The sequence below is a fragment of the Mya arenaria genome, chromosome 9 (assembly GCF_026914265.1).
Source record: "Mya arenaria isolate MELC-2E11 chromosome 9, ASM2691426v1".
In the NCBI taxonomy this organism is placed as follows: domain Eukaryota; kingdom Metazoa; phylum Mollusca; class Bivalvia; order Myida; family Myidae; genus Mya; species Mya arenaria.
The window spans coordinates 2,585,728-2,612,992 of NC_069130.1; the positions used below are offsets into that span (position 1 = coordinate 2,585,728).

Here is a 27,265-nt window from a genome sequence, read left to right on the forward strand (position 1 = left end):
CGGCAGGGTGACTTCCGGTTTATAACGCAGTATAATAACAGCGATAAATACTGACTAATTATCATTCCAGGTTTGTTATAATTTATTTGTTTTTATTAAATTTGTCATTTTAATGAGTTTATATTACATTGTTGTGATATTATTTGAATGTCGTGAGCTATAAATCGCTTGACTGTTTACCTAGACAGTTTGTTCTGGTGGGTGGGGTAGATGGTTTAGAAAAGACTGCGGTTACTATTCTTATTGGAGTATTATTAACAACAAATAATTCTCACCTATTCTAAAACATATGTTTTGAAAATTAACACAAATAATACATTAGTCTGTTTTACTATCTGACAGTCATAATCTAATGAGGAATCTGTATGTACATTACCAGGTTTAACTAAGTCTTCTGAATGATTTGATACTAGTTAGTTATGTTTAAATATTATGATGGCCACCGGACTAGTCGCATACACCCAGGCCTGGAATTAAATTGGGGTCCAGATTTTCTTAAAACACATCCATAAATAAGTCTGAGAGTAACTTACTTTTTTATAAAAATTATAATTATCCTTTTTATGTTCCATTCCTTTCTTTACAGATAAAATGCTGATGTTATCTTTTGAGATCATTACTTTCAATGAAGAACATCTCTACGGGTATGACTAAAATACGAAAATAGGCTATTTTCGCGAAAATAGGCTATTTTCGCGAAAATAGCTTTTTTGGCTAAAATACGAAAATAAGGTTATTTTTGATGAAAATAAGTTATTTTCGCGAAAATAACATTTTTGACAAAAATTTAAGTTAGTTTTTTGATAAAATATATATATTATTTAATTTTATTTATTTATTTTTTTTTTTTTGGGGGGGGGGAATATGTTTTGGTAAAACTCTAAAAATAGGGTAAGTTTTGGCGAAAATAACATTTTGGAAAAAAATGTTAGTTTTTGAATAAAATAAAGTTATTTTCGCGGAAATAAGTTTTGGTAAAAATCTGAAAATAGGGTTAGTTTTGGCGAAAATAACATCTTTGACAAACATGTAGTTTGATAAAAATCTGGAAAGTTTTGGCGAAAATTACATTTTTTTGGTAATTATGTACTTAGTTTGGGCTAAAATAAAGTTATTTTCGCGAAAATAAGACTTTGATAAAAATCTAGTAAGTTTTGGCGAAAATACCATTTTTGACAAAAAAGTAGTTAGTTTTTGGATAAAATAAATTGTTTGGGGTGAAATAAGTTTGGGTAAAAATCTGAAAATAGGGTTATTTTGGGCGAGAATAACATTTTGGACATGTGGGTATCTCCTTCAATACACTCGGAGTCAGCCAAAACGTGTTCGCCAAATACGGTTTTAAAGATAACATGAAATAGCAAAATATTTATAAAAATCAAAGCACTGAAAGCTTAGTTATGAAAGGATGCTATATTCAACCCAATATTTTGTTTCAGGTATTCATCTTCAAAAACAAGAAGGCAAGTGTTCTTTAAAACTTTACCATAAAAATCGGGATGAGCAATACTATCAGCAATGAGCGATTTCAGACTACTATTGTTGTAGGACATATCTTTGATTGTTCCCTTTAGTTTTATCGTGTACCTGCTGCAGTAGCAATAACGGTCTATAAGTATGGGTCATTGTCATTAACTTAATCCGCTTAATGACAAACAAGTGTGTATAACCGCTTTGATGTTGCACATTTCGGAAGGAGGTGTGATCAACAGAAACATGTCAAAATACTATCAATTATCATTGTTCAATTTTCTTAAAAACACAATTGTTTCGAAACACTAATGCACCTGTCATATGTGTTATGTAGATCGAATAAAAGTTTTTTAATATTTTGGATTAAAAATTGTCAATTACGGCAACAGAAGAAGGTATTTTTCCCATTTTTTTTTAAATATTATTTTCGCGAAAAGAACTTTATTTTTGCCAAAAACTAACCACATAATTGTCAAAAATGTTATTTTCACCAAAACTGACCCTACTTTCAGATTTTTATCAAAATCTGATTTTCGCAAAAATAACTTGATTTTAATAAACTAAATACATTATTGTCGAAAAATGTTATTTTCGCCAAAACTAACTCTATTTTCATATTTATATCTCAATCTTATTTTCGCGAAAATAACTTTATTTTAGTAAAAACTAAATACATTATTGTCAAAAAATAGTTATTTTCGCCAAAACTAACCCTATTTTCATATTTACATCAGAATCTTATTTTTGCTAAAAAATTACTATATTTTGGTCAAAAATGTTATTTTCGCCAAAACCTATTTTCATATTTCTTTCAAAATCTTATTTTCGCGAAAATAACTTTATTTTTGCCCAAAACTTACTATATTTTTGTCAAAAATGTTATTTTCGCCAAAAGTAACTCTATTTTCATATTTCTTTCAAAATCTTATTTTCGCGAAAATAACTTTATTTTCATCAAAAATAACCTTATTTTCGTATTTTAGTCAAAAAAGCTATTTTCGCGAAAATAACCTAATAATTAATATAACCGCATCTCTACACTTGCCTGGGCTGCTAGATTGGTAACAACGTGATGGACAGCTAGCTGACAATTTTACCTATGCATGCTGTTTCGTTCAGACCACACACACAAGAATAAAACATGCAGGGCCTAATCCAAACATGTGTGCATTTGTTGGTCTAGGTGTTACTGTTAGGACAAACAAACACAATAGATATAGATAATCCAGCAACATACTTGATATAAAAACAGATTAAATTTTCTATCAGTTTTAAAAAGTAATTATAAATAAATAATGTTAATAATGAAATATCTAGTATTTTTAACACTACAGCATTGAATCCATATGAAGTATTGAACACACTATATAAAAAAATTATAAGCACTATCAAAATTTAACAACAGTGTCAGAATAATTCCAACTAAAGATTAGAATGTTAATCAAACATAATAATTGAATTCAATTTAAGATTGTAGAACGTTATAATACTGGTTATTATAACTTTTATGTAAAACTTTATCTGAAAGAACAATTATCTGAGAAGTTTGTCTTATATACTGAATAAGAATGGTCAATAACATATACTACGAGGATCTTCAAGAACATTCTTCCAAATAAAACATATCCTGATTAATTCATTCATACCATTTGTGAAAAGACATTATTTTAATATGTATAGGTAATCAGAAACCAGATTATTAAAGAATGAAGTACTGAATTTAAAGCTCATATACATGTAACATAATGTAATATCTTGAAAAGTCATATAACAGGTTGAATCTGGTTGAACCAAGGCGACCAGGGCTCCATTCCCAGTCTGAGCGCATGTAAGTTTGGTTATTGATCTTCAAGGGTTTTCACCCAACACAAGACCACACTTTTGTGCAACAACGGGCAATCGAGAGTCACTTAGAATAAGTTAATTTAAACAATAGCATTAAAAAAAACCTTGAATCTTTGTTCGCTTGAATTCCTTTAATCTTAGTTCGCATGAATCCCTCAAATTTGAGTTGGCATACACCCCTCGAATCTTAACTTGATGCCCCCGAATCTTTATTGGCTTAAATCCCTCAAATCTTATTTGGATTGAACCCCTCAAATCTTAATTTGATTGAACCCCTTGAATCTTTATTTGTTTGAGCAACTCGAATCTAAGTTGACATGAACCCTTCAAATCTTAGTTTGTATGAACCCCTCAAATCTTAGCTGACTTGAACCCTTAGAATCTTAGTTAACTTGATGCCCTTGAATCCTAGTTGACTTGAACCACTTGAATCTCAGTTCACTTAAACCCCTCGAATCATAGTTGACTTGATGCCCCCAGATCAATGTTGGCTTGAACCACTTGAATCTTAGTTCTCTTGAACCCCTCGTTTCTAAGTTGGCTTGAACCTCTCGAATCTTAGTTCTCTTGAACCCTTCCAACCTTTGTTTGTTTGAAGCCCTCAAATCTCAGTTTGTTTGAACCTCTCAAATCTTAGTTTGTTTGAACCCCTGGAATGTAATTCACTTTAATCCCATGATTCTTAGCGATGAGAACAGTGCTCCCCCTGGTTAAACTACTAAGGAAATGGGATATGGCTGACCAGTGCTTCACTTGGTCATATACTACTAAGATTAGGGGATATGGCTGACCAGTGCTCCCTTTGGTGATATACTACAGTAACTAAGATTATAATATATATAGTATATACCTTATAAGAATGTTACAGAACATATACTACAAAATCATCAAGAACCCTTTTTCTAAATAAAACATGGCTTACCAGTGCCCCCCCCACCCCTGGTGATATACTTCTACAGTTATGGTATATGTCTAACCTGTGCTCCCCCTGGTGTTATACTTCTAACGTCATGAGATATGGCTGACCAGTGCTCCCCTTGGTGATATACTACTAAGGTTATGGGATATGGCTGACCAGTGCTCCCCTTGGTAATATACTGCTAAGGTCATAAGTTATGGCTGACCAGTGCTCCCCTTGCTGATATGCTACTATGGTCATGGGAAATGGCTGACCAGTGCTCCCCAAGGCAATATACTGCTAAGGTTATGGGATATGGCTGACCAGTGCTCCCCTTGCTGATATGCTAATACGGTCATGGGAAATAGCTGACGAGTGCTCCCCCTGGTGATATACAACTACTGTCATGGGATATGGCTGACCAGTGCTCCACCTGGTGATATACTACTAAGGTCATGGGATATGGCTGACCAGTGCTCCCCATGGTGATACACTAGTAAGGTCATGGGATATGGCTGACAAGTCCCCCCTGGTGATATACTACTAAGATCGTAGGATATGGCTGACCAATTCTCCCCCTGGTGATTTACTACTAAGGTCAAGGGATATGGCTGACCAGTGATCCCCCTGGTGATATGCTATTAAGGTCATGGGATATGGCTGACCAGTGCTCCCCCTGGTAATATACTGCTAAGGTCATAAGTTATGGCTGACCAGTGCTCCCCTTGCTGATATGCTACTATGGTCATGGGAAATGGCTGACCAGTGCTCCCCAAGGCAATATACTGCTAAGGTTATGGGATATGGCTGACCAGTGCTCCCCTTGCTGATATGCTAATACGGTCATGGGAAATAGCTGACGAGTGCTCTCCCTGGTGATATACAACTACGGTCATAGGATATGGCTGACCAGTGCTCCACCTGGTGATATACTACTAAGGTCATGGGATATGGCTGACCAGTGCTCCCCATGGTGATACACTAGTAAGGTCATGGGATATGGCTGACAAGTCCCCCCTGGTGATATACTACTAAGATCGTAGGATATGGCTGACCAATTCTCCCCCTGGTGATTTACTACTAAGGTCAAGGGATATGGCTGACCAGTGATCCCCCTGGTGATATGCTATTAAGGTTATGGGATATGGCTGACCAGTCCTCCCCCTGGTGATATAAAACTAAGGTCATGTGATATGGCTGACCAGTGCTCCCCCTGGTGATTTACTACTAAGGTTATGGGATATGACTGACCAGTGCTCCCCCTGATGGTTTACTACTTAGGTAATGGGATATGGCTGACCAGTGCTCCCTATGTGATATACTACTAAGATTAGGGATATGGCTGATCAGTGATCCTCCTGGTGAGCCATTCTTAGACATTAAATCAAAGTTTAGAGCAAGCAGGGATCCACATTATGATGTTTTGTCTGTTAAGTTATCAAACTGTGAATTTTAGCATTAAGCATGGTATTCATTTGAGACTGATACGTGATCAGCTTGGTTAATACTGTAGATCATTATCTAAATTTGCTTTTATGACATGCTTTATCTACAATCTACCAAATTCCTGTAGTGTGTGTGTATGTGTGCTGAATATTATGAATGAAAATTACTTATAGACTGTGCAACAGTTTATTATATTCGTATACATTTCAGTGTCTAGTTTGAATTTAAATGAGAAATCATTTTATTCATTATAACCGAATATAAACATGTAAATAACTGCTGAACATTTTACATTTACAAGTAAACGCTATTTCTGTTATTCATTAAATATTATTATATTTTTTACATTATTTGTTGATATTCATGTGCTAGAACAATTGTTCACCGTGTTGTTTTTAACCTGTGTAATATTATGAAACAGCTTTCTTAGTCAATTTTACTCCATTTTGGAACGAAAGAAACAAGTACATTAATTTTCATTCCCTTCTCAGAATCATGCAAAAACATTAATTAAATATTGCGCAAAACAAGTTTTAAATATTCAAGGGCCATAACTCCGGAATGAATACTGCTATAGATATGGCTGATTATGGAAAGCAGTGCATCCCCTATTTATTGCACTGGCGTCACAGTGGGGGCCAATTTCCTGTGTATTTGTTTATCGGCTCAGGGCCATTTAGGGTCCATTTATATAATAAAACCTCCAAAACTGCACAGCAGGATACTCAGATCGGGTATCTGTTAAGACGGAGAAAGCTTAAACTAGGCTGTGTGTGTGTGTGTGTGTGTGTGTGTGTGTGTGTGTGTGTGTGTGTGTGTGTGTGTGTGTGTGTGTGTGTGTGAGTTTATTACGGGCCTTTCGGCGAGTGCTCCTGTAAGAGTTTAAGTCATATTTGGTTTTTTAGCATAGTGCTCAGATAGAATGTAGCCCTGGTAAGGTATACCATCGTTGTTTAACGTGCACCTTACATCCCTCCTGGTAGAGGATTAGTACCTGCAATTCCTGGATTGACAGTCAAGTGTATTACCACTATACCACGGATCCACTACAATGGCCATTTCTCTCTCTTTTCTACTTTTCTCTACATTTAACAGTAAAACACTGTTATGAAAGCCAGAATCTTACTAGTATATACTGTTTCATGTGAATACTTTCAACAATTTTAAGTTATGCAAAGGTTGACTGATTTCTTTGCAACACGATGACATCGTTGCAACCGACAACAGCAGCAAGGCTTTTATTAGAGAAAAACAACAGCCAACACTGTTGCCCTAGCTTGTATTAGTTAATACTTATACTATTTTTCGTGTGCTAGTTTAAATGTTCTTCATTGCTTTAGGTCAAACTTTGAGTGATGTTATACAGCTAATGCGAAACACACTGAATCATACAGGTTGTAATCAAACGAAAAAAGATACGACAGACATTCAGTTGTTTCAATCTTGAATATAAAATAGTTATTTTTCAATTCATATGTATGTATACATTTGGTTTGGTGATTTTAAATGGCATTCATCTTAATAAGAGCGTTTATGGAATGCAATCGTTGCTTTCACATAAATAGACATTACGGCTCAAATAATACCGTTTATAGGTGTAGCGTTACAGGGATGCATACGTAATGTCAAAATAAAAAAGTATCCCTCATCATTCAGTATTGTAGCTATTGCTGCAGGGTAACACCATTTTTTCCGGGTTATAACGAAGTATAATAATAGCGATAAAAACGGACTAATATTATTCCAGGTTTGTTACAATTTATTTATTTTTATTAGATTTGTCAATTTAATGAGTTTATATTACATTGTTGTAATATTATTTGAATGTCATGAACTATAAATCGCTTGCCTGTTTACCTAAACAGTTTGTCATGGTGGGTGGGGTAGATGGTTCAGAAAATACTGCGGTTACTATTCTTATTGGAGTATTATTAGCAACAAATAATTATCATCTTTTCTAAAACATTTGTTTTAAGAATTGACACAAATAATACATTAGTATGTTTTACTATCTGACAATCATCTAATGAGGAATCTGTATGTATATTACCAGGTAATATGTCATGCTGTCACCTGCACCTGTGTAGTCTTCTGAATGATTTGGTACTAGTTAGTTATGTTTAAATAATATAACGGCCACCGGAATGGAATTAAATCGGGGTCCAGATTGTCTTAAAACCCACCCATAAATAAGTCTGAGAGCAACTTACTTTAAAAAGAAAAATATAATTACCCTTTTTATGTTCCATTCCTTTCTTTACAGATAAAATGCTGATGTTATCTTTTGAGATCATTACTTTCAATGAAGAACATAACTACAATTGATTGGGCTGCTAGATTGGTAGCAACGTGATGGACCACACACACAAGAGTATAACATGCAGGGACTATTAGTGTTTACCAATAATTTAACTTGGATTGGCATAAAAATGGCGAAATTAAAGTGATTTTATATATCGTCATATACCTGTATCATAATTTTGTAAATGGGTTTAATTATTCGATATGAACTGCAAACAAGCTTCATTGTATTTGTAACTCCATTCGTATAATGACCGTCATGGATTATCCAATAAGGCTCCATGTGGCGGACTATGTTGTCCTTGGATTTGGAATAGCTGCATCTTTTGCAACAGGTGTCTTTTACGCAATCAAAGAGCGCAAACATTCAACGTTACTTCGGTTTCACAGAGGAGATGGAAAATTAAATGCCATTCCAGTGGCAATTTCGCTACTTGTGACGCTAGAATCTTCCATTTTCTACCTTGGATACCCGACTGAAATCTACATCTACGGATCAATGTATTGGCTAGTGAACATTGGATTAATTCTTGGTTTTCTTGCCATGTTTTTCATAATAATCCCCCTGTTCTACCCACTGCAAATTACAAGTGTGTATGAGTATCTTGAAATGAGACACGAATCTAGACTACTTCGTCAGATTGCAATGTGGATGGGGACATTTGTCATGATAATATACGCGGGAATTGTCATTTTCGGGGCAGCTATAGCCATGGAATCAGTGACGGGGGTCCGTGTATGGGTCTTCATAATCGCAATCACAGTTTCCGCAGTAATATACACGTCGCTTGGTGGAATAAAAGCAGTTGTGGTCACCGACGTCGTACAAGGGGTGATAATGATGATCGTCATTTGCGCAGTTGTCATTTATGGAACTATAAAAGTAGGAGGATTTTCAGAAGTGATAGCTATTAACAAGCCAGCTGGACGTTTGGATTTGATTGATTTCGACCCCAATCCTTACAAAAGACACACGTTCTGGACACTGGTCATAGGATATGGTTGGATTTGCGCGGGGATATCGTTTCGGCAACCAATTGTTCAAAGACTTAATTCTACTCGGTCTATAAATGAAGCCAAGAAGGTCGTAGCTCTCGCAATACCCGGATTCGTGATAATGCAAGCCCTTGTTATGTTTGAAGGTTTGGTGGCCTATGCCTATTTTTCAAACAAAAGATGTGACCCACTTGCTTCCGGAGCCATCTCAAACCCTAACCAAATAGTGCCGTATCTGGTTATGGACCTTTTCCAGGACGTACCGGGCATTGCAGGGCTTTTTTTAGCTGCTCTATGCAGCGCGTCTCTGAGCACAATTTCCTCTTTATTGAGTGGCGTCTCGGCCGTCGCATCGGAGGACATTGTTCGACCACGCTTGAAACACAAATCAGAAAAGTACCTGACTAATATTTCAAGACTCATAATTGTTTTGACTGGTGCAGTATGTATTGGCGTAGGGATACTCTTTAGCTACGTAGAGGGAGCCCCAATGGGACAAATTGCAGACAGCATTCTCGGCGCTGTGGATGGACCCGTTTCAGCAGTATTCTATCTCTCAATATTCTGCAAGTTCACAACACGGCGCGGTCTCTATGTCTGCATCGTAGTTGGTTTGTGTTTTGCCTTATGGATGTCACTTGGCTACAACTTCTCGCCAGGACGTAGGAAGACGCCATGGCTACCTCTTGGACCCACTGATGGATGTACAGTTAACAACTTTACAACCTTCGACAATATATCTTTGAACCAGCAGAACACTTTTCAATCTCAAATAAATATAAGCACTATTTTGAACACAACGACTGGCAGCAGAGACGCAAATAACACGCCGTCTGTATGTTCCATTGATGGCAACAGTAGTACGCCTTTGAACTCGGGACGCACTGACGGACGCATTGAAGGGCTGGATTGGTTGTATTCTATTTCGTACATGTACATTTCATTACTTGTCTCAATCGTCACAATAACAACTGGTCTCATTGCAAGCAGGTTAACAAAAGACAGACCAAAACCCGTACCAAAATATTTGATGTTAAAGCTGAATCGGAGATTCCTTAAATGTATGCCAAATTATGCGGCACTAGCTGCAACGGAACCCCTTGAAAACGGAGAGCAACAAGAAAGCTCTTGCTAAAACATAAACTAATTTCCACATGCATGCACTATGGAAGGGCAAGGGGTTATACTTCCAAATCGCGAATTGAAATTTTAATACTGTTTTGTTTTTCATTTTCTATATGTGATAAAACTGTGCCTTTGGACCTAACTGTTGGCAAGCACATGTTGCCACTTCTAGAAGCATTTTAGAAAATCGTTACCGAAACATCAATCTATATGAACCCCATTTACTGATTTATGAGAGTTTATTTGATCTTCCTGTTATTTATGTTTTCTAAAAAGAATCTGTTGCTATTTCAATCTATATATGATAGTTTACTATAACCAAACGGAAAAGTGTAATATGATTCGTGCTAAATGCTATTACGCTTTCTGCTTTAAAGCTGCACTCTAACAGTAAATAGAAATATATCATTTTTTGTGTATACTTTAATGCGATGCTTTATTTCTAGCACTCAAATTAAACAACTTAATTGTTAATTGTAATTAAATATAGCAAAGTAAGCACTCAACGACCTGAACATTTGTAAAATGAAATTTAATTAAAGACATTAACCTTTCAATTTCTTGTTTATTTGGCAAGTGCAAACCTCTGGCGGGAAGTCGATATTTTATTTGTCTCAGTTAAATTGTCTTTTATTTTTTCTTGGCACCAAAAACCATTTTTAGACTTGCCTGTTTTTAACTAACTAAGTTAGTTTGAACAGTAAAATATGTCAGATTTTACAAAATTAATGTGTTAGATTTTAAGTCCTCAATTTTAATATTTTGTGACTTCAAAACGTTTAAACGTTTAAACTTAAACCACAAGACAAAAAATAAAAAAAAGTTGTTGAAAAGTTCAATCTGTGAGAGTGCAGCTTTAAAAAACACAGTGAGGAAATATGTTTTTATGAAATAATATTGAAACCTCAAAAGCGATTAACGCATGATCAAATTGAAGGCTTTGATGAATTTTAAAGCTTCTTTTTATTTGCGCTTTTTTGGAATGGTAATCTTCTCATGTGAGTTTGAAAAAAATACGCTACATCACTTATGCATTAAGATTGAATAGTAAATATTTCTATAAATAATATTAACTGAATGTTATCCAGGTGTTACGCTCCAATGATTTTAAAGATTTATACCTTCAAACCTGTAATGATTTGAGGAAAACCTGGCTGGCAGAAAGTTTTTTTCATTTCGTTCACATGGACTGCGTTTTTTTTTGCCAGATTTTAAAATCTATATGTCAAATGAATGTCTAGCAGAGTTCTGGGTATGCGTATAGCATGTTGCAGATTATGTCAATGTTAGAGAAACACCAACTATTCAGCTTTTGTTTAAAATCATGAAGCACCTTGACTTGTTAAGCATAATAATTTGTCTGATTAACGTAAATAGTGCATACATGTAGCATGAATTAGTAATGGCTAAAAGTGTTACTAACACTAATACAAAATGCATAAAATATCAAGTTTTGGTCATGAATATGAAAAACCGCGATCGGATTTTTTTGTCAGCAGTCTTATATCACTGGTTTCCATGCATTTTCGCAAATAATGGCTTGTTCAAAGACAAAAAAAAAAAGTTGTTTAACAAAGTTAGTATTCTTGCCTTTTTGCGATCAGACAGAATGTTAATAAGAAATCTATTAGAGGCCTTAAAATACAGCAAATTAATTTATTCCTTTCTAATTCATGAATATTAACAAATTCACGGAACAAAGCCATGAGAGTGTGGCTATTAGGATAATGCAAGTTGTAACTGGAAGCCAAACTTGAGAACGCTCCTATTATACCCTATCAGTCTTGCGTGCCATTACATGCCCTCCTGACTGACAACGCTCATTATCCAGTTGTGCTCTACGTCTTCTGTGGGCTTGTATCAGTTTTCAGCGGTTTATTGTGATTCTGTAATATAATTAATCAAACCAAAGTTTGCGCTAACTTGTCAGATAATTATTGATATGTTTGTGGTTATTGTAAAACCTGCACGTTTTTTATCACAAGTTTGTTTGCTTGTTTAATAACCAGGGTGAAAAACCTTCTTTATGCAGTATTTATAAATCCGTTTTCACATAAAAGTGGCTTTCAAACATGTTTATTATACAACTTTTTAATGTGAACTAGATATTTATGTTGCGGTTTGTATGCTAGACCGCCAGCGTAACAAATAATTTAACTTAATTATCATATCTTCTAAAGGCATTCAACCACATTTAAGAAAATATCCAAAGTAAAGATATTTGTGTGACAGAAATCATGTGATATTAACAAAATATGAAAGACAAAATTTGCCCTATTCCAGCCCGGATGATATAACATTAAAAGAAATGGGAGTTTTCAATGACTGGATAAATCAAAATGCTCTATTTTTGTGGAGCTCGTTTGTGGTGAGTGAGACAAAGTTGTCATAATGGCGTTTTCATGTACGCATACATGCCATACTTTTGAAAGGCTCCCCTGGAGATTTTGTTCAGAATTTCAGGGGATTTGAGTCATATTCCAGGGCATTTTCATCATAATTGCTGTTTAGCTCATTGGTGCAGGTTACTATTACATTTCCTCCCTTTTTTTACAACATCCAGAAGTATTTTATTTACTCTTCTTAAAGTCATTTATAGTTTAATGACAAACTATCATATTGCATAACAAAATCACTCACTTAAGAAATATGTTTCAGAGACAATTTATTTGGCTTACCTTCCTTTTAACTGAATAGAATGCATGTGCATGCGTCCGTTTCGTATGTGCAACATTTAAGGTTGAAATGTATCTTGACCATGCTTTATAGGCTTTTCAAATAACTTGAAATATCCATGAATTTTCACCGAGATGAGACGGCGTGTCACTACAATACCCAGGTCTGTACCTGGTACCAGGGCAAGGTTACAGGTCCGAAGGTTGAAAAAATCCTTATCCGTGATTGTATCTTGACCATACATTATAGGATTTCAAACAAAAATTGCCTTGAGGGTTCACCATGATGAGGCAGCATGTCACGCACAAGACCCAGGTCTGTACCTCAAACTCAAGGTTACAGGTCATATCATGACCATACATAATAGGATTTAAAAAAAAACTTGCCATGAATGTTCATTATGATGAGGCGACATGTTGCGCACTATACCCAGGTATATACCTCAAAGATCACTTATAGATTAAATGTCAAAAAGTACTGTTGATAGGACTGGTATGGACTGAGCTTTATCCGGGCTATATCTTCACCATGATAGATATATTTGTTACAAAACCATACGGTTAATGTAGTTTCTGTATTTCCCTTCCATCAACAAGAACAGGGCATTCCATATAGAGTTAAATTTTTATAAAGTTTATTTTTATTTTTGTTGAGTTATTGTGCAATTTTCTTTTATCTTGAACAATGTTTATGTTATGAAATTTGCAGTACAAGACGTTTATCACTAAATTATGTTTAAGTAGGTTTATAGATGCATTCGAGCTTGGCTGCCTTTTAGCGATCAGTGAAGCAATATAATTTTATAATTCAAGGCTTAGTGTGTTTTCTACAAGGTTCTTGATTTACATGAATATTTTCAAGTGTGAATAAGGGAAGTGAATTTTCAGCCGACTTTAAAGGGGCTTGACACCAGATGGTCCCAAAATGGGCAAATACGTTATTTCCACAAGACAAGCCTACAATTGTCAATACAAGCTAAAAGCAGTGGATAATACATCATTTTACATAATAAAAAGATGATTTTGTATAACTCAGCTGAGTTAACCCATCTAAAATTAGTGCATAATGGTTTCCCAGTTTAGAGTGTGTATATTTAGCACATGAAAATCATGTGATTAGTACTGATACATGTACAGACATTATTTTTAAATTAACTTGGTTTTACGTGTTAGACAAACGCAGTAAATATCTAATTGGAAAAATACGCAAAAAGTGTAAAAGATGCATGTTACATAAGCGATGTGATACATCAGGAAGTAAGATTCAACGCGTTGTACACTACAATATTTATTTTTTTGTAAATTTTTGACACTTTTCTTTTTTCCATGTATCATCTGGTGTCTAGTCCCTTTAAAACATCTAACATTAATTTTTAGTGTACAAAATATTGAAGTTCTGCTTTTATGACCTTCCATTTTATCCGAGGTCAAGGGCAGCAAGTCACCGGATGATGATGATGATGTATACTAAGTTCCGCAACTTCGGTGATACGAAGCGACTCTGGCTATGAGAAGGCGAAAGATATGTCTCCCCTGAGTAAATCCATAAGCTCAGGCGAACAAGCTCAAGTGTAGCAAATTGTTTAACACCATGTCATAGCACATAAACTAGTTACTTAAATTAGGATTATGCTATTTTGTTATAAAACTTTACACAAAAAGAGTCTTAAGGTATTAGCCGCGTAATACACACTTTTTTAAAAGCTTTAACCGACAACATAGTTATAATCACGGTACACTATGGGACTTTTATCCAAATTTTGAAGATTTTTTACCATGAATTAAAAAAGTTATTTATGTTTCATTACACCCACCCCCAAACTCCAAGGGCTACAAAGAGCGACAAGTAAATATTTTGTCTATATTTGAATTTTTTTCGCATTATCAGAGATTATGAAATAAACACAACAGTTTCTGGTAAAATAAACTTCAGTTAACAGAAAACTAAAGTTCAAACGAACACATTATTGACACACATGGAAAAAAATCATTTTGATTGATCTTATGATTCCTCGGAAAAGAGCAGTTTTTCGATGTTTGAAAATATATAGCAGTTTTATAAAATTCATAAAAAATAGTTAACTATAAGGCAAGCTGCTGAAATCATTTTAGATATTATCTATGATGTCTATTGAACAATTTAAAAGACAATTTATGATAGTTTACCGTCCAGTTTTGAAGAAAATATGCATAATGTCATGTGACCGTACATTTTTATAGCTAATAAAATGCTTAAAAATCAACCTTTTTCTTGTAAAAATTTATAAAGCTTAATTGGACTTATTCATAAAATGTACTCTTTCAAATAAATGAATTTTACTTATGATACTAACTCAGAATACAGAATTTGAAACAAATGAGTGTACTTTTAAACTAAAATATGTGAAGAAACAAGAACAATAAGTGGGCTCGCCCCTCAAAAAATATCAGAGTGAAAGTTCTCAACTAATGTGGTTTTTTTTTAAATATTATAACATGTAAACAATCTCTGTGGGTAATTTGATGTATATCTGTTTTATTTTGTCATTGGTATTCTAACAATTATTTTTTTTTCACAATAATTCTTCACTCTTCAACATTTGAAGTTTGGTCTGTTCCCATGCTTTGTACTTGTAGTGTGAGCACACAGATGATAACTACTCAATGCGGAGTCAATGCTGATTTGGTTTTCATGCACCTTCAGGTACTTTACCCATCAAGAATGTTTAGTGCTGTAAAGGAAAAAAGTTGTACTTTAAAGCCTTTTTAACTAATTAGTATAGATAATTATACTGCCATACATATACAAAATAAAATACAAACAGTTTAATATTTCTCGACATTATTTTGAAAAAACAACAACAAGCTGATACATACATGTATATATATAAAGAAAATTTATCAGTAAAATTCATCGTCATCATCATCATCATCATCATCATCATCATCATCACCACCACCACCACCACCACCACCACCACCACCACTTGACCACCATCACCACCACCACCACCACTTGATTATTGAATACAGTAGGTTTATAAAAACAAAAACCAAGTCAAATATGTTTAATATGAAAAACTCACATCATCTCGATCAGATGCGACTGCCTTGTGGATGGACATGGCTGTCAAATCCGCTCTCAAGGATCCAACATAGTATTTAATGCAGGCTGGAATTCTTCATAACCCAGTGTTGTTGACTAAGTAATATTCAGTCATTTTCCTGCCTGGAAGAAATTAGACTTCTGATTATCAACCAGCAGAAACTACCACCGTAAAATACAAATGCACAAGTATTATACATTCTGCACTAATATCTGTTTTAGCCAAGAGTAAGGGTTGGTAGGCACAAATGTGTAGTTGTTGTGCATATGGTTGATAATGATTCACAACAGTATGGGGTTTTAACGAGACCTACACCAAACCAATGAATGTCAATAGTGTCCTAGCAGATGCGGCTTCAAGCCCCAAACCACATACAACTTTTTTTCACAGGTTAATTTTGAAAATATGCATTTTGTAAACAAATAACGGGTATGTACATGTATTGTGGTATGTTAGAAATAGGTCACGTACCAAAACACATCATTTTTAAACAAAATTTTAAGTCTAATATTTTTTCTAAAATAAAACAATCAATTTAAAGATTACATACTCATATCATATCTTAAACATAAGTTATGTACAAAAGTACATATAAAAATATGTAACATGTACATACATAAGTACATGTAAAATATGAACATGCTGTCTAAACATTTAGCTAATAAAAATGATTTAAGAATTCCAAAGATAAATTAAAAAACAAACGTTTTTGAACACATCAACGTACAAAACTGCTCAAGGATACTTACATTCTGAGCCCTTTGATACGAATATCCCAGTTCCATGCCGATTGTTGACAGTTCGTTTTTTCGAGAGAAAATCTTCTCTTACGCGTATATTTCACTTATAATCCATGTTTTACTGTCATGACTCAAATTGTTAGATGTATCGTAATCAACTGTCAGGGTGTACTTTTAGTGTTTATTTATTTTAAACGTATATTCATGAGAAAAACATCACAATGTTTCCCAATCCTACGATGTAGAAATTCCATTATTGACCTATGAATAGCCGGGAAATACCTTCTGTTTCTAAAAATAGCAACATCCGGTACAGGCCGAATACGCCCGATGTTCGTCGCGATCTGTTACGGCGAGTGGCGATATATGTCGATGTTACCCGATGTTTCCCGAGTTGTATTACATGGCTAATACCTTAAAGTTGGTGTTTGTATTCAAATTCAGAAATATGTATAACTCTTGTCTGCTTTTCATTTTGTGCCGCCTTTTCAGGTGACTACTATGTTTTACGTTTAAGCATTTGGCTACACAGCGTTGTCGGCATCAAAACCAGCAGCAAAACCTTGTGCAGACTATAACTTCTATATCAATTACCTAACTACGATGGAGACTTGGTTACAGTGTTTGTCGGCATAATATCTCGACCAAATTTGATTGCGAAATAAATCTCAATTAGTCCTTTTATTACAAATGTTGCTCTTTGAACATTCAAATTTGTATTATAATTTATCTGACTATGATGGGCCATACAAACAAGTTACACTTTCAATTTCGCAAAACTCTAGTTAAGGTCCGGGCTTTCTTCAAAACCCCTCATCATGGTTGTAATTACTGCCAGGATACACACTCAAATGATATAATTTATTCAGCTACCAGCCAAAATGCATCTCAAATTAAACAAAAACGTAGCTACTGGAATTGATTTAAGTTACAAATACCATAAAGTAACATAATTATGTAATGTATATCTATATAAATCTAAAACTACTATATTTCTGCACGGAATAGATTGTATTGAAAAGAATACAGAATAAAGAGTTAATATATTAAAGGATGTATTTATTGCAGGCATCCCAAAGCCACACCCTCTTCCTCCTCGTATAGACAGGGCCTCATCGGACGCAACAATCGGTAGATTCTTAGATGAACATATCATCGCAACCCCAGATGCGAAGTATTGTGTGCACAGTGAAAGCCTGGATAGAAAGAGTACACACTCTGCTGAGGGTATGTTTGTGGATTTGAAGATTATTTAGCTTAATATAAGTATGCATAACGTTAAAAGTCAGTCACCTTTAGTAGGTCATCCAAGGTGAGAATGAAAGAGTATTTAGCTTAACTGAGATTCATAAGTAATGTCCTAAATGAAAATGATGTTATAACTCTGGCTTCTTTTCTGGATTAAGGTATTAGCCATATAATACAACTCGGGAAACATCGGGTAACATCGACATATATCGCCACTCGTCGTAACAGATCGCGACGAACATCGGACGTATTCGGCCTGTACCGGATGTTGCTATTTTTAGAAACAGAAGGTATTTCCCGGCTATTCTTAGGTCAATAATGGAATTTCTACATCGTAGGATTTGGAAACATTGTGATGTTTTTCTCATGAATATACGTTTAAAATAAAGAAACACTAAAAGTACACGTTGACAGTTGATTACGATACATCTAACAATTTGAGTCATTACAGTTAAACATGGATTATAAGTGAAATATACGCGTAAGAGAAGATTTTCTCTCGAAAAAACGAACTGTCAACAATCGGCATGGAAGTGGGATATTCGTATCAAAGGGCTCTGAATGTAAGTATCCTTGAGCAGTTTTGTACGTTTGTGTTCAAAAACGTTTGTTTTTTAATTTATCTTTGGAATTCTTAAATCATTTTTATTAGCTAAATGTTTAGACAGCATGTTCATATTTTACATGTACATGTACTTATGTACATGTTACATATTTTTATATGTACTTATGCACATAACTTATGTTTAAGATATAATATGAGTATGTAATCTTTTAATTGATTGTTTTATCTTAGAAAAATATTACATATATATAAATATTAGACTTAAAATTTTGTTTTAAAATGATGTGTTTTGGTACGTGACCTATTTCTAACATACCACAATACATGTACATACCCGTTATTTGTTTACAAAAAAAGTTGTATGTGGTTTGGGGCTTGAAGCCGCATCTGCTAGGACACTATTGGCATCCATTGGCTTGGTGTAGGTCTCGTTAAAACCCCATACTGATGTGAATCATTATCAACCATATGCACAACAACTACACATTTGTGCCTACCAACCCTTACTCTTAGCTAAATTTTAGTGCAGAATGTATAATACTTGTGCATTTGTATATTACGGCGGTAGTTTCAGGTGGTTGATAATCAGAAGTCTAATTTCTTCCAGCCAGGAAAATGTCTGAATATTACTTAGTCAACAACACTGGGTTATGAAGAATTCCAGCCTGCATTAAATACTATGTTGGATCGTTGAGAGCGGATTTGACAGCCACGTCCATCCACAAGGCAGTCGCATCTGATCGAGATGATGTGAGTATTTCATATAAAACATATTTGACTTGGTTTTTGTTTTTATAAACCTACTGTATTCAATAATCAAGTGGTGGTGGTGGTGGTGGTGATGGTGGTCAAGTGGTGGTGGTGGTGGTGGTGGTGGTGGTGGTGATGATGATGATGATGATGATGATGATGATGATGATGATGATGATGATGAATTTTATTGATAAATTTAATAATTTTCTTTATATATATACATGTATGTATCAGCTTGTTGTTGTTTTTTCAAAATAATGTCGAGAAATATTAAACTGTTTATATTTTATTTTGTATATGTATGGCAGTATAATTATCTATACTAATTAGTTAGAAAGGCTTTAAAGTACAACTTTTTTCCTTTACAGCACTAAACATTCTTGATGGGTAAAGTACCTGAAGGTGCATGAAAACCAAATCAGCATTGACTCAGCATTGAGTTATCATCTGTGCTCACACTACAAGTACAAAGCATGGGAACAGACCAAACTTCAAATGTTGAAGAGTGAAGAATTATTGTGAAAAATCTAATTGTTAGAATACCAATGACAAAATAAAACAGATATACATCAAATTACACACAGAGATTGTTTACATGTTATAATATTAAAAAAAAAACATTAGTTGAGAACTTTCACTGATATTTTTGGAGGGGCAAGCCCACTTAGTGTTCTTGTTTCTTCACATATTTTAATTTAAAAGTACACTCATTTGTTTTAAACTCTGTATTCTGAGTTAGTATCATAAGTAAAATTCATTTATTTGAAAGAGTACATTTTATGAATAAGTCCAATTAAGCGTTATAATTTTTTACAAGAAAAAGGTTGATTTTTAAGCAATTTATTAGCTATAAAAATGTATGGTAACATGACATTATGTATATTTTCTTCAAAACTGGACGGTAAACTATCATAAATTGTCTTTTAAATTGTTCAATAGACATCATAGATAATATCTAAAATGATTTCAGCAGATTGCCTTATAGTTAACTATTTTTTATGAATTTTATAAAACTGCTATATATTTTCAAACATCGAAAAACTGCTCTTTTCCGAAGAATCATAAGATCAATCAAAATGATATTTTCCATGTGTATCAATAATGTGTTCGTTTTAACTTTAGTTTTCTGTTAACTGATGTTTATTTTACCAGAAACTGTTGTGTTTATTTCATAATCTCTGATAATGCGAAAAAAATTCAAATATAAACAAAATATTTACTTGTCGCTCTTTGCAGCCCTTGGAGTTTGGGGGTGGGTGTAATGAAACATAAATAACTTTTTTAATTCACGGTAATAAATATTCAAAATTTGGTTTAAAGTCCCATAGTGTACCGTGATTATAACTATGTTGTCGGTTAAAGCTTTTAAAAAAGTGTGTATTACGCGGCTAATACCTTAAAAGAATATTTCACATTTAATTCCTGGCATTGGGGGCAATAACTGTGCAACTTTACACACAGAGTGGATCAAATTAAAGCATATATATAAGTCATAAAAGTAAATATGGCTGCCGTAGTAAAGCTTGTTGTGAAATGAGTTGTTAAAGAAATTCTGTGTTAAAGAGGAGTATGATGCGATGTCAGTGGGATCCCCTGATAACCCCTCGGGCTCATTTATCCAGCCCCGGACACCAGACCATATCAGACTGCCCAGGTCAATTTTATTTAAATAATTATATCAATTAATTTTGGGTGATTCTGGTTAGACTTAAAACAATATAATTATCCTTGGCCCTGTACAATTGTATAATGATATTTTAAGACCCTAATCCATAAGCCCGCCCTTCCTCACAGTTGTGCATGCTCAAAACTTCAGTCATGGGTCATTATTAAGGTTTTATAATATATAAGGTCCAAATCTTGGAAATATTGTGAGTGCCCACTCGCCATGCCCTATGATTACCCTCAAGTTCTTACGGGTTGACCTGTTAACTGCGTATAAGTCCCATTGACCCCGGCATTAGGTAATAATTGCTCCATATTTCTTCAGACTCACAAGGAGAAAAGCCCGAGCCCAAAGAAAGCTAGGAAAGTCTCTAACATAACTTTGGGAAGTCAGCCTGCCATAACAGGCATTGGACGATGTGGTGATCTCCGGTGAGCTTTACTACCGAAGCAAGCTATCCTGGACCAAGAAACTAGCAGCCTTGACCAGGCAGGCTAGTCTGCTATAAGGTAATCTAGTGTTTGAGTGTGTGTGTGTGCACGTAAGTTTTTTATACTCGCACTCAGGCCTTGCCCATTCGGTGAGTGCGCCGATAAGATTTTTTAGTCATTCTTGGTTTTTGTACCATAGTGCACAGATATAATGTAAACATAGTTAGAGCTACCCTGGTTCTTTATCGTGCACCAGTGTATAACACTGTCACACAGAACCCCCATTTAACGTCCCCCTGGAAGACGATAAGTATTTTAGTGGTGAGGCTGGGAATCAAACCTGTGATCCCTGTTGACAGTCAAGTGTGTTATCACTAGACCATGGATCTGTCCTAGTTTTGGATAATCTTCTTTATAGTTGTACATAAGCAGCCATGTAGATGTAATAACTGATTTAATGATTAGCAAACTAAGTGTTATTTTCTAATCACAACGTTAAAAAAGTCATAGCGAGGCATCATTATGTAGTACCCGATTTTGTCATGGGTATTATCGATATCAGATAGGATTATGTCTGCTGTTGGCTTATTGAACAAGTAAGAGTTAGAAAAGAATTTATTTAATCCAAATATGTGTGCATTTGTTGGTCTATGTGTAACTGTTATGACGAACAATCACAATAGATCAATAATCCAGCAGTATACTTTTTTATAAAAAGAAATTTAATGTTCTAAAAGCTATGATAAAATTTAATACCTAGACCTAAGAATGATGTCCAAGTCCAAATCTTTACTGATTCTGCTATTTTTAACATTCATTGAATTGAATCCTTACAAAATAATGAACACACTATATGAGCACTATTTAACAGTTTCACAAAATGTTATAATATTATCCTAAAAATAATTTAATTAATTCCAAGATTTAAAAAAAGCAACACATTCTTACACTGGTGAAAGTTTAATACAAACTTGAACTTTATCCAAAGACCAATGAACAGAGAAGTTTGTATCTATATACCTTATAAGAATGTTACAGAATATATACTACAAAATCATCGAGAACCTTTTTCTAAATAAAACATGGCTTACCAGTGCCCCCCCCCACCCCTGGTGATATACTACTACAGTTTTGGTATATGTCTAACCTGTGCTCCCCCTGGTTTTATACTTCTAACGTCATGAGATATGGCTGACCAGTGTTCCCCTTGGTGATATGCTACTAAGGTCATGGGATATGGCTGACCATTGCTCCCCCTGGTAATATACTACTAAAGTTTTGAGATATGGCAGACCAGTGTTCCCCCTGGTAATATACTAATAAGGTATTGGGATAGGGCTGACCAGTCCTCCCCCTGGTGATATACTACTAAGGTCATGGGATATGGCTAACCAGTGCTCCCCCTTCGTGATATCCTATTTTCGAAACGTATATGACTGACCAGTGCTCTTAACAGACAAAATTAAATCATGTAATTGTTCCAAATAAATATACACTGACCAAGGGAAATAACTGACTTATTTTTCACAAAGACATTTTATATTTATCTCTAATGCAGTGATCTTTCTTGATGTTACACTCAATGATCACTTCCTACAAATATAACTTTGGGGTGAATTTCAGCCATTTATATGCTCGACTATTCAAAGAATAAGGAGAGCTATACTACTCATTCTAGCGTCGGCGTCGGCGTCAGCGTCGGCGTTGGCGTCACACCTTGGTTAAGGTTTTGCATGTAAGCACCTTTAAGTCATTATATCAGTAAATACATCATTTATTGCATTGAAACTTTGGATATGTATTCATATTTATCTAACCTACTACATTAATGAAGTTTTATAACAATTATTTGATTATAATTCAAAAAATGGGCCTTTAATATTTGACTTAGAAATTCTGGTTAAGGTTTTGCATGTAAGCACACATAGGTTAATATCTCAACAACTTTTTCATTTTGTGCATTGAGACTTAATACAATGGTACTCAACCATCCAAACTACTTAATTAACCAATTTAGATAACTCTAGTTTGCATTACATGCAAATAATTGCCCTTTATTATTCGACTTAGAAATTCTGGTTAAGGTTTTGTATGTAACCACATTTGAGTCAATATCTCAGCAAAAAAAATCACGTATTGCATTGAAACTTTAGATATATATTCCCAACTATCTAACCTACTAAATTAATGAAGTTATATAACACATTTTTGAATACATTGCAAATCATGGGTCTTTATTATTTGCCTTAGAAATTCTGGTTAAAGTTTTGCATGTATGCACACATAGGAAAATATCTCAGCAACTACTTGGTGTATTGCATTGATACTTTATATAATGGTACTTATCCATCCAATCTACTTAAATAACCAAGTAAGACAACTCTAATTTGCATTAAAGTGAAATAATGGCCCTTTTTATTCGACATAGAAATTCTGTTAAAGTTGTGCATGTGACCACTTTTAAGTCAATACCTCAGCGAATACATCATGTATTACTTTGCAAATTTATACACAGGCTCCAAACCATTCAATCTTCTTAATAAATTAAGTAAAATAACTCCATCTTGCATATTATATAATATTTACCCCTTTATGAAGCGACTAAGAAATTCTGGTTAAGGTTTTGCATGTTAGCACACATAGGTTTATAATTCAGCAACTACTTGATGTATTGCGTTGAGACTTTTTACAATGGTACTCAACCACTCAACCCCCTTGAATAACCAAGTTAGATAACTAAATTTTGCAAATAATGCCCCTTTATTATTGGAGTTAAAATATTATTTTATACAACCTATACTCCTTCAATGTATTTGCATGCTATTTCTATCAAGTCTGTTTTTCATTAAAGGCTGAATGTTTTTGAATTTTACACAAATCTTTGCAGGCATCATTCAAATCTAATTTTACAGTGATCCAAGCATGTTTCGCCAAATATATCAATCCTTACACTGAAAAGCGGCGGAATAGTCGAGCGCGCTGTCTCTGTGACAGCTCTTGTTCTATTTGATTATTATACCATTGGAACTATAATTGGGATAGTTAAGGAAACAAATATCTTTAAAATCTATTGAATAAAACTAAAGCATTTGAAATTAAAGATGATACAGAAAAAATAATTGAACTTGACTTAATGAAATCCTCCTAACCATCAAAGAAAAGATTGTCTTCATAATTAGTCCATATATAGATTATATGAGACCGTATGCTGCGATGGTTACCTTTAACCAGGGAGTGTGTACTCAGAGCTTATGAAATTGAACAGATCAGAAGTTTAACACAATTTCTTAATAATATCCTTGTTAAAGACCCTCCATCATGATCATTTTGATAGTATTTCAAGCCATGATCATGTTAATAGGCTTTTTACCCATAGTCATACTGATAGGTTTTTCAATGGTAACATTGATGGGCTTTCTAGCCCAGGTTATATTGATGAGCTCTTAAGCTCATGGTCATATTGATGAGCTTTTTAGCCATGGTCATATAGAATTGCTTTCTAGCCATGGTCATATTAATGAGCTTTCTTGCCATAGTCATATTGAAGAGATTTCTTGCCATAGTCATATTGAAGAGCTTTCTAGCCATGGTCATATTAATGAGCTTTCTTGCCATGGTCATATTGAAGAGCTTTCTAGCCATGGTCATATTGAAGAGCTTTCTAGCCATGGTCACATTAATGGGCTTTCTAGCCATGGTCATATGGTAATGGGCTGTTTAATTAACATTCTTTATCCGTCCACAGGTTGACAAGCTGGACACTCGGCCCTCGCTTGTAATCATATTGATGGGATATCTAGCCACAGCCCACAAGCGTGACGGTAGGCAGAGCTACGAGATTCACCTGGACCATGACAGCTTTGAGTCTCATCAGTCCCTGGAGTGGGCCGATATCTGGTAGGGGGCAATATATATTTGTTCATATGACACACTTGATGCGCATGCTTGATTATGATTGGCCGAGCGAGACTGTCACTTTAGATAGTAGGCTCACATTTGTTGTTAGGCAGTGGGCAGTTATTATATTATGATCATATTATATATTTTGATGCATATGCTAGAAATTGATTGGCAGAGAACAATTGTGACTTTTAAATTAAAGATTGGGAAGAATTCTGGTTATAGGAAGGGGGCAGTATATAGTTGTAATGTTTACCTGATGCACTTTGTACAATTTAATTGGCTGAAAGCCAGTATCTTCATGGAGTGGCAGATATCTGGTAGGAGGTTTTATATATGTACATGGAAATATGTCATCATATTGTATACTTGATGGGCATGATCCAGTATGATTGGCTGAAAGCCTTTGTGTGGCTTCAGGGAGTGGCAGATATCTGGTGAGAGGTTCTATACAAAGTCATGTAGTGGGCCATATGTGATCATAGCATTAACTGAATGTTCATACACTAACCTGAAAGGCTGGGAGTCAGTGTGCCTTGGACAGTTATCAGGTGTAAGGTACTGGACATTGAGAGGACAATATTGTATACTGGAAGCACATGCTAGGTCTGATTGTCTGTGTGCCACTCGAAGGGTAAATGCGAAAAGGTTCTAAGTGACATTAAATAAAGAATGAGATAGAACCTTTTCGCTTTCATCGCTTGCAATGTAACTTGAGGTTATATGCAGATACAGCAGTCATTCAGATATTAAGCATGTCATTTTATTTATAGGTGGACAAACATGGCGAATAAATTAGGGAGAATAACCCTTTTTTACTTGTTATCTTGGCATTTTTAGCACCTTAATGCCACAACTGAAGGTCAGAGAGCCCCAGTACCTGTTGCCCATCTAACAAGAGAAGCCCTGTCGGACAAAACTGACCCACTCCCTTACAGACTAACCACGGTAGAACATTATTGAAGTTGAAGAAATAAAATAATTTAACATAGTGTATGATAATGTGTAAGCTTATCTGATTTTCAAAACAAATCCTCATTGAGGCCTAACTAAAAAATGTTTCTTTGTCGGGTAATCTGACCCGACCTTATAAAAACTGCCGACCCTAGTATTTAAAAAACAAAAACAAAGACACAATTTTGTTGAAGTATAAACTGTCATTAATTTTTGACCGATAAGTAAGCTGCAATATATAAGTGATATTTGCAAGAAATAGTGCTATTTGCAAGACAATGATCTTGACAAAGTATATTTGGAAAAATATCATTTGTTCTTTTAAAACCCTACCTACCATTTGTAATAATTTTGGGGATTTTATGCCAAATTTTTTTTTCATTAAGGCCCTAATGTTGTTGTCATCGACATATTGCCCGAGAGACAATCGGGCCATTTATTATAACAGGGCTCATTACTCGGGCTTAAAAAAATAGTACTGCCTTATTTCGACCAAAAAAATAGACAAGCATTGGGGTTTGCTCACTTTGCACTCTTGTTGTCCTGTTTCAAGTTTCATGTTATAAACTGTGTATTTTTTGTAGGCAAGCCCTGGTCACTCAAGTTTCAATGTGTCGCTAGCAGGAAGTGACAGCGTGGAATCAGAATGCGGCAAGGTCAGGAAACATGGTGAGTATGGACTTTGGTGTAAAGGCCTGGTTTAACAAATATCTGGCTTGTTGCCCTGATGTGACAGCAGGGTGCCAAATTTACTGTATCTTTTTTAACAGCCAATTACCATTTAGGGCTGTATCCAAAGATAAAGGGCTGCGCTAGTTATGCTTTGATTGTTCAGATATCTAATCGATGATACCCCAGCGGGCAAAAATGATGGGGGGGGGGGAAGTGTTGGGTGGCAGGGGTCACTTACAGGAAGCTTAAACGTTCAAATAAATATTGATGTTTATGTTTATTTGTTGAATAGCCGTTCAAGTTCGTGTGAAACTAAAAGGTCTTAAATCTGGTTTCCATATTTTTTATGAAAGATTTTATATTTTACTTAATTTCAAACCATTCTACAAGTAAGAGTGCCAAAGTTGGACAGATCGCACACCGTGCGTCATTATTCTTTGACTCTCTCAGTAACCGCTCGTCTGTGAAGAAAAGTCTCAATCGCTTATCCA

At 34.7% G+C, this 27,265-nt stretch overlaps 1 protein-coding gene and 2 long non-coding RNA genes across 3 annotated transcripts; all 3 read left to right on the plus strand.

The window, feature by feature from the left end:
* LOC128246629 (sodium-coupled monocarboxylate transporter 1-like) lies at window positions 1–12,122 on the plus strand. Its single transcript, XM_052964927.1, has 2 exons — window positions 1–70; window positions 7,926–12,122. Exon 2 carries the CDS (start codon window positions 8,214–8,216, stop codon window positions 10,092–10,094), a length of 1,881 nt encoding a protein of 626 aa, XP_052820887.1. The 5' UTR covers window positions 1–70; window positions 7,926–8,213; the 3' UTR covers window positions 10,095–12,122.
* A 6,080-nt stretch (window positions 12,123–18,202) lies between these two features.
* On the plus strand, window positions 18,203–19,714 carry LOC128246632 (uncharacterized). The gene is made up of 3 exons (XR_008263301.1): window positions 18,203–18,396; window positions 19,006–19,148; window positions 19,520–19,714. It is a non-coding gene; the product is annotated as an uncharacterized LOC128246632 (long non-coding RNA).
* A 1,486-nt stretch (window positions 19,715–21,200) lies between these two features.
* On the plus strand, window positions 21,201–26,097 carry LOC128246633 (uncharacterized). Its single transcript, XR_008263302.1, has 3 exons — window positions 21,201–21,326; window positions 24,994–25,145; window positions 25,989–26,097. It is a non-coding gene; the product is annotated as an uncharacterized LOC128246633 (long non-coding RNA).
* The last annotated feature ends 1,168 nt before the right edge of the window (window positions 26,098–27,265 follow it).